Genomic DNA, 13590 nt, shown 5'->3' on the forward strand with positions numbered 1-13590 from the left:
GTTATATCATGGATAGCCTTTAGTCAAGGCGCACGCGGCACCCCCAGATATCACGCACGAAAAAGACCAGCGCTGGTCTTTATTCGTGCGTAATATCTGGGGGTGCCGCCGGTGATTATCTGTAGGTACGGGTGTGTGCCGCCGGCGCCGCGCGGCCGATCATCGCTTCATTATCTAGTCTCTCCGCAAACTCGCTGCTGCTTTTTTAGGGCGCCCTCACTTGTCTTGAAAATATCCACCTCAGTCGCGGGAACCGATTGTCCACAAGTCTAATATTGAGCTGGATCTCCCAACTTGACAATGAATGATAAAATTTGAAATGACGCCTAATTAATTTGTTTCATTTGTTTTGCAATGATTTTGTCAACAACATTAAACAACCAATGTCTGTTGAACAATGGAGGTAGAAATAGAACTGATGATATTGTGAGACACAGCACATGGGCAAAATCTGTGTACACCTCGACTGAATACAGGTTAATCAAATGAATAATTTATCTAGGTTAGGCAACAATTGAGTAAAGAATATGGGAGAAGTTCTAGCCATTTGAAATAAATTAAACAACATAGTTTTGCATTATTGTGAAAGTTTTTTTTATTGTAATAAAAACACTTGTAAGTACAATCATTCAATTAGATCAACACAAAAAAACACAAGTGAATTAAACAAATTAAAGTTCTAATCAATTCCACAGAATTTTATTGTTTTTCAAATTTGTATTCATTACCCAGCTGCAGTGCTTGTTACCAAGTAAGTTTTAAAAAGGTATACCCTCCCTTTAAAACAGGAGAAAACAAATTCACACATCAAATACCCAGTGTGCAAAACTACAATCATAACTTAAACTATTCTACTAGTACTACTATTATTTACTATAAAAACTTTTTTCCATTTTCTTTAAAAAACTTTTTTCTATTGGAGGTATTGCTGTGGCTATGGTTGTGTATACGGTTGTTGACATAATTGTGAATATGGTTGTGGATACGGTTGTGGATACGGTTGTGGATACGACTGTTGACATGGTTGTGGATACGGTTGTGGATACGGTTGTGGACATGGTTGTGATGCGGATGCCGTTGTGGACACGGTTGTGGATACGGTTGTGTACGGCTGTGGATACAGTCTTGTGTACGGCTGTTGACATAAGTGTGGATATTGTTGTGGATGCAGTTGTTGAAACGGTTTGGAAGACCGCTGTGGACACTAATCTCCAGTGTTCTACATTGTGCTGAGCTAAATGTATATCAATAACTGAATACATTTTTATTATATTATTTCATATATTGATATATTCATACAAATTTATCAAGTTATTTTCAGTACAGACCCCCTGTCACAAGCCTATAAAGCACTCTTACTGAGCTCAATGAAGACCTTTGATTGACCAATTGTTGTGCACAGCGAGTTCACGCATGCAGTTTTAAATCATTGTTTATCCTCAATGATAGCAGCCTATGCAAGGTGTCTACTAAACCAGAACTATTAATCACTGGAATGTAAAGCAATCTGTATTTTATTTTGGAATACAACACTCGTTCCGCTTCATTAAGCAGTTTACACAAAATTTGGTTTCTTTAAATACTTTGATAATACCCTGATTGTTGACATTCTTGTAATAACATTTTTCACATATATATTCTTATAAAAATTAAATATTGTAAAAATACAACTTTGAGAGCTATTTTATATAACATCTTCATTTCATGAATATAGATTACATGTAGTAAAACACAGGGAATGAGTTCTATGTTATTTATATACATTATGAAGCAAACTTAACATAGTATTATCAGATGGATCTGAGATCAAAATAAGGGAATAAAAGGGTAGTGACAAGTTCTTACACGGCCGTTTGAAGCCGGCAGGGTCGAATTGCCCCGTGATAAAAACCCGAGCCGAAGGCGAGGGCATTTATCGCATGGCAACGACCCTGGAAGGTTTTAAACGAATGTGTAAGAACTTGTCGCTACCCTTATATTCCCATTCATAAATGCCCTTCTGTTAAAAAACGTTTAACAAATACAATTACAGACACTTTAACAGTTGAAAATTCGATGTTTAATTTTTTTTTTACAAAAACTTTGTGAAGAGTATGTTGCTCGTGGGTTGTGTGTACGCTATGAATTGCGCATTGCGCATGATAGTCTTGCGCGCTGACACGCGGAAGCCGGTCATAAACACTGGTCATTATCAACCGTTTAAACACCCCCATGTGGCGCGCTCTCCACCAATAGGAGTAGAGAAACTGTCTGGGGTATTTATGAATACTGTTTTAAAACCCACAAATACTAAATAAAAATACAATTTATCTACTGGCATCTCAAAAAGCTTAATTATTTTTTAAAGACATTGTCAAAGCTATTAGACCAATTCATCATGTTACACTATATAAGGGTTCACAAGTTGCTGCGGCACATTCAGCAGCCAAGTCCAAAAAACACTATGGCAAACCCCTATTTCGTGTGGTAACTGCGCACTGGGTTCTTTTACGTGCATCACACTGCATAAGTGACCTACAGCTTTATGTTCCATCTGAAGGATGAAGCAGTAATGGTTTAAAAGTGTCTTGTTTAAGAGCAAAGAGTAACAATATTAAGTATTATAGAACAATATGTACGATATTCAATAAGAATAACAATACTAAGTACTAGAACAATATGTACGATCTTCAAACAATCAAAATGATTTATGTAAGAAAATTGCAATTATAAAACTTGTCTTGTAAACAGTGGTGTTACTGGGGGGTGGGGGCACGCGAAATAAGTACTTTTGAGATTACAAATAAACCCGATTACATTGTTCACTATGAGCTTTTTGTGATAGTTTAGAAGTTTTTATAAACTAGTTTTCCATTCCATAACAAACAACTGATTTGATTTTACACTCTTTTCTATTGTTGGTTTGAGCTGGCTGGGGTGAGGTAAACCTGGCACCCATCTACAGGTTTCATTGTTGTCTCCACAGTGTAGCCCAGGGACTGTCCGGGAACCAGACTAAAGTTGTAATGCTGGATAAGCTTAGCCAGGAGAACACGAGCCTCGATCTGTTCAAATATAATTTTAGATAATTTTGGGTTGAACAAAGAACAATTGACTACAATAGAGCAGGATTTTTTTGTTCATTTAAAGTGGAAGGTCGTTTTTATACTTTTAAAGAGAACTTTCTCAGAACAAGTTTGAACAGGTGATGCTGCTTCTAACGAAAAACCTACAAAACATTTGAATTATGCCACAGACAGTGTAATACATACATGTAACGTGGAGCATTGTCATAATGTCAAGGCTGATAGGTCCAGACAAAATATGTGAACATCCTTTGACAACAATTGAATAAATTTGTTTCTCGTTGACTTTTGATTGGAACCAATTAAAATGAGATACTCACCAGTGCAAATTGTTGACCGATGCAGTTTCTTGGTCCAATAGAGAACGGGGTGAAGGCACCTGATGTACTGAGGAGAACAAAATTATAAACACCATTACACAAAAGTTTTAGCACATCATCAATTGATCCAGGAGCCTGCAAAACAGCCAACACGTGAATCACATAAATAACATTTTCATGTTGACCTTTGCCATCACAACCCGAGGCTTCCCATAGCTGTCCAATAAACACTCTGGGGTTGTACTGTTGAACACTGGTTGCTGTCTGGATAGACCATTCTTTCGCATACTGAACTTCATTTTTGCAAGCACTGTTCAAGTTTCTAAATTAGAAATCCCTACTGAATTTGTGTGACCATTACATAGCTTTAGCGACAACATGAACGTCAGTTGTGCAAAATAACAACAGACCAATTGACTGATTGAGCTGCCAATGTTTATATGTGATCACGTGACCTATAAGTGGGTATAGAAAACCACAGCTACACAGTAGAGACTTGGGAAGACTCTAACCGATGGACCATAATTGGCCGTATTTTCAATAAATAACACTTTTAACTAAAAACGGAGCCCTTTTTATCAAGTTGAATATAGTTGCATTGATTTAAATCACATTTGCTGTTTGATGTTCCAAGTATACAACAACAAAAGAGGTTTCATAGAGTATGGTTAGACTATGTAAATTAATGAGGTTTGAGCAAGCTCATGCGCCGTGGATTTTGCGTTGAAGTTTGGCTGTCATGGGGGAAATCGGGAAGTTGTCCAACTCATAGTTCTCATAGCTGACAGCAACCCCTTCGAATCAAATAATTTGAGGGTGAGAATAAAGGGATTGTCAGCTTCTTATTGAAATTTTTATTGAAAATATTTGCAGCAAATCATTACAATGAGGGCAATGTAAAACGACCCTTTCCGTGCACAAACACATGACATCGTGTGAACATTCTCTTGGGAATTGGAACTATGTTTACCCATTACTGGCATTGTCAATGTAACAAACCCTGGAATATTCTTCAGTGATTTTGAAAATTTAGTATTTTTTGAGCCAAAATTTGCAACAGTAATCATGTCTTTTTAATGCACGTTTATATGCAGTACACCATGTTTGTTTATACATCTAATACCCACTATAGGTCTCGTGACACATAGAGCGCAATCAGTCTATTAAATCGTGAGTAAGAGCTCTTATCAAGAAAAGATCGCGGCAGCATATCTGGCTACGTTAAACTTTCACCCACAACTTTAAAACAAAAGACTTATACAGACTTGGAAAATCAGCTGCCAAACTGCAGCAGCAAAGGAACTTTCATCTTTACAGACACTGGACACTATTGGTAATTGTCAAAGACCAGTCTTCTCACTTGGTGTAACTCAACATATGCATAAAGAAACAAACCTGTGAAAATTTGAGCTCGATTGGTCGTCAAAGTTGCAAGATAAGAATAGAAGAAAAAACACCCTTGTCACACAAGTTGTACGCTTTCAGATGCTTGATTTCGAGACCTCAAAATCTAAATCTGAGGTCTCAAAATCAAATTCATGAAATTACTTATTTCTCGAAAACTACTTCACTTCAGAGGGAGCCGTTTCTCACAATGCTTTATACTATCAACCTCTCCCCATTACTCGTTATCAAGTGAGGTTTTTTGCTAATAATTATTTTGAGTAATTACCAATAGTGGCCACTGCCTTTAAAACAAGTACTAAAGGACTTGGGCAGTGGCTATGGTCTGAATGCTGAAAACTCTGACTCTTAAGAGACCATAGCGGCCACAAGCCCAGAACAGCCACAAGGTTTGGCCTACTTCTAGTCAAATAAATAGATCAAAGTAAAGGTCATATCTGGATATGAAATTTTCCAATGTATTATGTTGACATAGCAACCCAGTTTCTAGACACAAAACTATTTTTTCTGTTTCATAGTATTTCTGATTCAAATAATCAGTGACAAAATTGGATTATGCCTAGGCGTTTTGTGATAATTTGAAGTAAATGGTCTATAAAGGATTACCATGGTCAGTGCAGCCACAGACTTCAGGGACTTTACCTTTCATTGCCATGAAGAAATCGATCCGGGATAAACTCCAACGGGTTCTCCCAATATTTCCCATTCCTTCCACTGGCATAGAATGAAATCTAGAAGACAGAAGGGAATCACTTTGTTACAAACCAAATAGAGTTTGAAATATTGATTCAGGTAATGATTCAAGTGTCAGGTAATAACTCTGAAATAATAAATAAGAAGTTGAATTTCAATGTCTGAGCACTGTCAAATAATAATAGGATTTATATAGCACCATTCCATCAAGATCAGCAACAAGATGCAATGAACAAATTTGTTTAGTGATAGAAAATCATAACAAGGATTCAAACCCATCCCAAACTAGGTGAAAGGCACATGACGTCTTCTGCATTTATATCTTTGAGTATAATAATGTGACCAAAATGCTTCAGAGAAACCATTGCAGAAAACATGCAACTAGTAACAATGGATAGCAACAAACCAATCCAGTTATGGAAATACATCTTGAAAGTAACTTTGAAAGTGTGGACATAGGAAACATAACAAATATCTTGAGGAAGTTTGTAACAGAGAAAAGATCAAGCATGTGGGAATGAATGATTAAGCTTTATTTAGAATACTTTACCCCAAGGATGGTGGATGCGGGTATCTTGGTGTTGGAGATGACACAGTCCGATGTTGTAATCCTCACCGTTCCAGCTGCAGGGGGACGCAGACGAAGGGTCTCTTTCAAAACCTTCCGAAAGAGCGAGACAAGAACTTATGATATCTGTATCCCTAAAGAATTCCCCCTTGTCGGTTCTGTATCCTTGCTTGGTCAGGTGGGGTTCATTACTATTGGCTAGTCCATGAAATGTGCACTGCTGTGAACTATAGATACGCGTCAAGACATTGTGGTTGAGTAATTTTTTGGAAATAATTCCAAAACTTTTAAAATATCCATAGTGCCCTTTCAAGATGTGAACAACAACTAAAAAGGGGAAACTGGAAGCGCTTCTTCAATTGTTGAATTGTTTATGGTTGGATTGCTCACGAGTTAATTGTTCGATTATAAAACCAAGATTTGTCTGCATCTGTTTTTTAAAAGTTTTTCCTTTAAAGAGATATGGCCTATCATCCGAATGGCCGAATGGCGAGGGCTACACTTAACCAATTTGCGATATCCACTAAAATCAACTGCAAGCAAGGGCAGCGTTGCCACCAAATCCTGGGGCTGAGACAGGGTTACCCCCGTCACAGTCTGTAAGGATGTAAAGCTTTGGTACATCCACTAGGAGCCTGGCAAACACTGGTAGCATAATGAACTACCTTCCCATCTCTTTATGGAGCAGTTATGGTTAAGTGCCTTGCTCAAGGGCACAACGCAACAAATTGTACCCATTATTGTGGCTGCGCACAAAAGCAAGTAAAGTTGGGAAATTATTACCACAAAAAGGTTAAAACTTTTTAAAGGTGTAACCCAGGACCCTTGAGGCTTGAGTGGTCAGTCACTTTGATGACTGGAGTGATTGCTTCTAGAATGTTATCTGAAAATTACTTACGGCAACCATGTATTCCAACTTGGACAGATCCTCATACGGGATAAACTCTTTAGTGGAGACAACGGCATCGACTTCAGTTTTCAATCTGTAATTGGGCAGTACACATCTCAGTTATTATCTGATATGTGGATCAGGTTGGCTCAGTGGTTTCTGTCACTGTCTTCTGCTCTAGGGACCCTGGTTCAAATCCCACCTCAGACTGGAGCCCTGCATGTATACTGGGTTTTCAGCCCCATCCTGATTGCCAGGGTTTTATCCCACATCTAAAACTGAACATTTAATTATTCTTATTTCCTATCTATCCTGTTGTTTGCGCTTATTGTGCTGTTGAATGTGTAATATGTAAACTTAGTTGTGTGTCTGGCAAACAAACGCAAATTTCCCAAAATAATTGAGACTGCATAAATGTTATGTACAAAACTGAAGTGTAACTCTAAATTCACAACATTCATCCATTTTAAATGTACAGTAACACACAAGGTTAATGTTTGTATTATCGACATATCAATAAACACGTCCTTATTTTAGTCAAAAAGCTTACTTATTATGAAGTTTCAAGAACCAATTTATGTAAAATGTTTCCCTCTGAAATGAAGTCATACATGTGAGAAAAAAATTGTGAAAACCAAAGAAAAGAAAAAGCAATAGCTGATTTTGGTTTGAACAGCCAAAATTAAAGACAGTATGTTTACATGCAGAAAACTGTACAGAAATGAGAGTTTTTACCTGTACATAGCTTCTGGATTCTGACAAAGTTGTATCATCGTTGAGGCCAACAGGTTAGCAGTTGTCTCTTGACCTGACAGAGGAGGGAGAAGAAGTTAGTTAATGCTAAAAATAATTGTGTACACCAATCAAACTTTGTACAACAAATTAGAATCTCATTCAACATAATAGGGCGAAAGATTCCATAATCAGCGAGATTTTCAAATTTGTTCACCAGATCATGGAAAGACTGGTTTAGTTTCAGGAAACTTTCTGCCAAAGCAGCTCTGAGGGATAAGCTACCTTAAAGTTATATTATGTTTCAGCGGTTTAAATTTGTTTTCTTATCCTTACCAGCAAGGAAGAAAGTTGTAAACTCATCCACCATCTCGTCCATGTCTAGAGCTCCAGAAGAAGAAGCTTGAGACGCTTCAAGGATGAACGCAAGGATGTTGTTACCAAGCTGCTCCCCCCGACCAAGAGCGCTTAGCTGACTGGCTATGATCTTTTGTCCAGTTTCACGTAAGACACCAATGGCGTGGCGGACTTTTGCACGGTAATCACGCTGCGTTTTGGACGGGTTGTACTAGAAGTTAACAAGATAAAACATTTTTTAAAACCATATGTTTTTTGCAATACTAATCCCAGTACGCAGGACCTACAACGTTAAGTCCAAACTGAAGGAAAAACTAATTATGGTATAGTATCTTGCTCAAGGACACAAGTCCCACAACTAGGACTTAAACCCACACTCTGCAGATCAGGAACACAAGAACTTGAGTCCGGTGCTCTTAACTGCTCGGCCACAACACGCCATGAAATCACAAGGACCAAGAAAGTGTTAGAATTCTCTGTACCTTATTCCATGGACTTTCAAACTGTGTCTTCATGCCTTTCAGGGCAATGTTGAACTCTTCATTAAAAGATGTTATCTTCTCAGGATCAAACTGATGGAAATTTGCTCCAAAGGCAACCTAAGAACACATAAGTAAACAAGTGAAAAGATGAAATTATTGGAGTCACTCGCATGTTAGAGTATCATTGCTAGATTTAAGTTGAATACACGATTATTTGCTTGTTGGTTTTAATATCTCATCCCTAAAATGTTAACAGATTTGCACATACCTTACATGGTGTAAAGTTGGTCATGGTGGAAAACTTCCCATAAAATATTTTTTTTAAACATACAAGGGTGTTTCTTGCAACTTAAAAGACTGATCGAGCTTACATTGTGAATACTGCTCTTTGACAACTATCAATGTGTTGACCACCAACTTTATATTATGAGATCTTAAAGGCAGTGGACACTGTATTGGTATTTACTCAAAATAATTATTAGCGTAAAACCTTACTTGATAACGAGTAATGGGGAGAGGTTGATGATAGTATACAAAATTGTGAGAAACGGCTCCGTCTGAAGTAAAGTAGTTTTCAAGAAGTAATTTTCCACGAATTCAATGTTAAGAAGTACCTCAGAATTAGATTGTAAGGTCTTGAAATGGAGCATCTAATAGCACACAATTCGTGTGACAAGGGTGTTTTTTCTTCCATTATATTTCGCAACTTCGGCAAACAATTGAGCTTAAGTTTTCACAGGTTTGTTATTTTATGCATATGTTGAGATACACCAAGTGAGAAGACTGGTCTTTAACAATAACCAATAGTGTCCAGTGTCTTTAAATGCATACCTTTGCGATGATGTCAATGGTTGCCTTGTTCAGCTGGTCCAAGAGATGCACATTCTTCTTGCCATCTGCACTAGCACTAAGGTGCTCAACCAGCAGGTCGGAGCTTGCGTTGAACTGACTAATACAAGTCTTCAAGTAGCTGTGGAGGTGAACATTTTCATAAATTGCTACTACATTAATAAGTATTATTTTTGCTATATTTTTTTGTATTCCACTTGGGCTTGTTTGATAACTGATATTGTGTATAAAACACCGTTTGCTTAGCAGAAGTGGGATATCAGCAGGAATGAGAGTCGTTGCTGACAAACAGGACTGAAACTGGGATCCAGATGTTAGGATGTATGCTAAAAAAATTGCATTTTTACCCTTTGGTTAAACCTCTGGGGTTTAGATTTCACAGAGTTGTTAAGAACAGTGTCCTCAGGAATGGAAAACCAGATCAAAGAGCAGGATTTCTTTATAGTGTTGAAACATAACAGCTGATTTTCTTCACCGGGCTGATTAAAAAAGGCAGAATTCAGATAACAGACTGAAATTTCTAATCGCAATATTTTCTGCCAAGTGAAAATTAGCAGAAGACCATGAGTTTATTATCTTCCATTGTTTTGTAAAGGCATCCCAGCCTACAAGCTTTGCTTTAATGGGCCATACCTCCATACAGTTTGCAGTCTTGTAACATCCTATCGCTTGTGTTCGTATATTGTGTTTGTATGGAAATATATGTTGATTGATTTGATTGGAGTGAGAAACTGTATGGACTAATGGTAATTTGGTTCATAACTCGTATTTGTTTATCAAGATTCGTCTGTGCTTAGAAGTTTTATGAAAGTGGGCTCTGAGGAGCTTTTCTGTGCTAAGCCATTGTGCAATCCCAGCATTCAATAGTCTTACCTTCGACTAAATGCAGGGTTGAATATGTCTCGTCGTTTGGCCCACAATGTATGATCTTGCTCTGTCACAAGCCCATGGCCAAGAAATCGTGCACCATAGATCGTAGAGACGCCATCATAGGTCCAACCTTTTGGGTATTTAAGACTACCTGTTACAAGTATCTCCTATTAAAAAAAATGACAAGGGATCATTTACCAGCATTGGTAGATAACTTGAAACCTGATTTGTAATGGACACTGTGTAAGGTCGGCCATCTTTGCGACCAGTTGTGTTGTGCACAAGTTTATAAATTTAACTCATGATTGGTTTGGGAGTCATTTAGCGGCATGAAAAAGTTAGAATGCTTGCCACAGATTAAAACCCAAACCCTAGTTTTCTTTAAAAATGGCGCTTTTTTAACTCCATGTTTACTTCCTCTTTGAAAGTGAACTTCTTACAAAATTAGTCTGCTAACTTATCGTGCAGTCAATGGCTTATCCCCCCGGAAACAAAGAGCCCCTAACCTACTCCAAAACAAGGGGGGAAGTGTATTTTTCCAGCTGCTCCTCGTTTCTGGAATGTGTTACCACTGCATGTGCAAACATCTAGTTCTTAAGTAATAATAATAATAATAACAGCATTTGTAAAGCGCCACATATAAAAAAATCGCTCAAAGACGCTGTACATTCAAAGGCAAAAACCACTAAACATTATTTAAAGCACAACAACAGCTAAAACAGAAGAAACTTTAAAAAGTACTTTTAATACTCGACTCAAAACGCATTTGATTTCATAGCCTATCTCACTTATATTATGATTGCATTTTCATTGTTATTTTCAATGTACATATATTTAAGTTTTTGTACAGTTTTTTTGTAATGCATTCTTCAGTCTGGCATTCTTGTAGACGTCTTGAACACTATAATGAGTTGATATGTGCGTACTTTAAGTTTGATTACTACTACTATTATTAGACAAACAATATCGTCCTTCTGTGAGCATACCTTAATAGCCTGGACATCAAAGAAATACACAATGCACTGATGAAGGAACCAAAACACAATCACATCACCAAACTGGTCTCCCCTGGAAGAAAAACAAAAACAAAAACAGTGATTACTTAAAAACTATAAATGATTGATACAACAACAAAAATAGTTGATAGTGTCTTTGTAAGGAGAGAACTCACCAGTCGTTCACGGCATCTTCAATTAACTTGTCTTTCTCTACGTATTCTCTGACATCTTGTATGTTTCCCAAGAAAAAGCTAGAATAAAAATAAAAATAGAAAGCTAATCAGTAGTGATTGAGTATTACAAGACTCAAGAGAAAACATTTTAAAATAAAAACAATTTTTATTAAAGATATTCCTCAGTGATGTATTGTTATACAAAGTAAAACTTCAAAACACAAGATATTGTGTGAATCTGGAGACAAAGTGAAAAACCCCATTTTTTGTTGTATTACTGTTGCTCTTTTTTTCTTCTTCAAGTTTTCAGATAGTTTTCTCGAATATAACCTCATTTCAGAGGGAATCATTTCACAGAAAAATTGGTTCTACTATGAACTTCATAGGATCAGTAACCTTTCACGTACTACAAATAAACAATGATGTTTTTAATCTTTACCAATCCTGTACAAAATCTTCATACTCACCTTCTCCTCTTGGGGCCTGGGATATGGCTGTATTTGGAATGTCTGTAATGCAGAAACAACACCGAAGCAACGAACGCAATAAGACAAACCAAGAACACTGACCCAAACGTCATCACAAGCAACTCACTAATTGATGCCATTGCTGAACTGAAAAGAAAAATGACAAATACAAAGAGCAATTATCTATAAATGAGAAGGGAATGACTGCAAGAGTCAGGTGAAGAGTTTGTGTTACACACAACTCTTGTAAAACGCTATCCCTAAATGTACACAATGGTGCATGGAGGGGTGTGTGGAGCGGGCACTCACACTCAAATGGCAGCATGTGCATAATCACCAATGCCTTGGTGCCCTTGCCCATTCAAAAACAGAGCATGGTATAGTCAGGCATTCCAATCTTATGTAGGCCTTTAGTCCAAACGAATGCCAATCAACTCACCTGCCAGCAAAGTTGCCCACTACAAAGTTGCCCCTAGCAAAGCCGCCCCTAGCAAAGTCGCCCCTCATAAAGTCGCCCCCTGATGAGAGTGTCACGCTTATAATATCATCAATATTGCCATTTCAAAAACAAAGCATGGTCTGTCAGGCATTCCAATCTTATGTAGGCCTTAGTCCAATCGAATGCCAGTCAACTCACCCGCCAGCAAAGTCGTCCCTAGTCGCCTCCCGAAAAATTCACCCCGCCATGAGTTTAAGTGATAAAGTCATTTCACCATGTGTCTCCGCCAAATTGTTAGTTTGTGGGCTTTCGTCTCAACTCTTTTTAGAAACTTTCAGGAATGTACAAAAGTTAATGAAAATTAAACACATAAATTATGTACCAAAAAAAAACCAAGTAATCTTTTTGTTTTTTTTTAAATAGGCCCTACTTCAATTTCTACAGTCAATTTCAAACAAGTAAATAAAGTAAATATACATCAAACCTCATCCCAACAAATTTAAGACAGTTTAACCAACTTTTGACAAGCAAATATTTAAAAAATAAATAACAATTCATGAAAATGTTTACAACTATTATTTCAGTTTAAAAACAAGTGACTAAAAAAGTAAAAAGGCCAAATGTAAAAAAACATCCTACACCCCAAAAAGTAAAGTCATTTTTTTTTAAAGAAGACAATTTATTTTTATAAATTATCGGTTACATTTTACAATTGAATATTGAAAAATAAAGTACAACAATTTATGAAAATTTAAACAATTACTTCTTTAATCTAAAAACTAGGAAATAAAGTAAACCTTCCTGATTTCTATAACCCAAATAAAGTAGTAGTGAATAGTAGGGGGCAACTATGTTAGGGGGAAACTTTGTCAGGGAGCAACTCTGCCAGGGGGCAACTCTGCCAGGGGGGGGGGGGCAACTCTGCCAGGGGTATGTGAGGGGTGACTTTGAGAGGGGGTGACTTTGTAAGTGAGGAGGCAACTTTGCTAGCTAAGGGGGCGACATTGTAGCGGGTGACTTTGCTGCGGAGCGAGTTGACTGGTTTTCGTCCAAACATACATATTATGGCGTGAAGTGAAATACAGCCAAAGTCCAAACATATAAAAGTGTGATTTGACGAAAACGAAGGAGATGAGAAATTTGAGAATTGAGGTCACCAGTCCAGTGAGGGTAGCAGAAACAAAATAATCTACTCTCTCAAAGATTCTGGTCAATTAGGCCTATTAAGTTATGGTCGTACTAAATACCGACAACTCACGGCCCCTCACGACAACAATTTTTAAA

The 13590-nt window shown here is 37.4% G+C and overlaps 1 protein-coding gene across 3 annotated transcripts in view; it reads right to left on the reverse strand.

The window, feature by feature from the left end:
- Positions 1-13590, reverse strand: part of LOC117300325 (cholesterol 24-hydroxylase-like) — a 36567-nt gene that overhangs the window by 14964 nt on the left and 8013 nt on the right. The window contains exons 2-15 of one of the 3 annotated variants that reach the window (XM_033784190.1): positions 11868-12014; positions 11401-11478; positions 11216-11297; positions 10233-10396; positions 9342-9480; positions 8511-8627; positions 8008-8239; positions 7675-7747; positions 6949-7033; positions 6033-6143; positions 5432-5520; positions 3386-3452; positions 2844-3044; positions 2237-2788 (exon numbers count right to left, since the gene is read on the reverse strand). In XM_033784190.1, coding sequence (XP_033640081.1) covers positions 2892-3044; positions 3386-3452; positions 5432-5520; positions 6033-6143; positions 6949-7033; positions 7675-7747; positions 8008-8239; positions 8511-8627; positions 9342-9480; positions 10233-10396; positions 11216-11297; positions 11401-11478; positions 11868-12007 — 1530 coding nt within the window. In that variant the 5' untranslated portion in view covers positions 12008-12014 and the 3' untranslated portion in view covers positions 2237-2788; positions 2844-2891. Of the gene's footprint in view, positions 1-2236; positions 3045-3385; positions 3453-5431; positions 5521-6032; positions 6144-6948; positions 7034-7674; positions 7748-8007; positions 8240-8510; positions 8628-9341; positions 9481-10232; positions 10397-11215; positions 11298-11400; positions 11479-11867; positions 12015-13590 lie in introns of those variants that run through there. The other 2 variants (XM_033784219.1, XM_033784112.1) reach the window with 2 other exon arrangements.

This window comes from Asterias rubens, chromosome 1 (assembly GCF_902459465.1).
Source record: "Asterias rubens chromosome 1, eAstRub1.3, whole genome shotgun sequence".
Classification (NCBI taxonomy): domain Eukaryota; kingdom Metazoa; phylum Echinodermata; class Asteroidea; order Forcipulatida; family Asteriidae; genus Asterias; species Asterias rubens.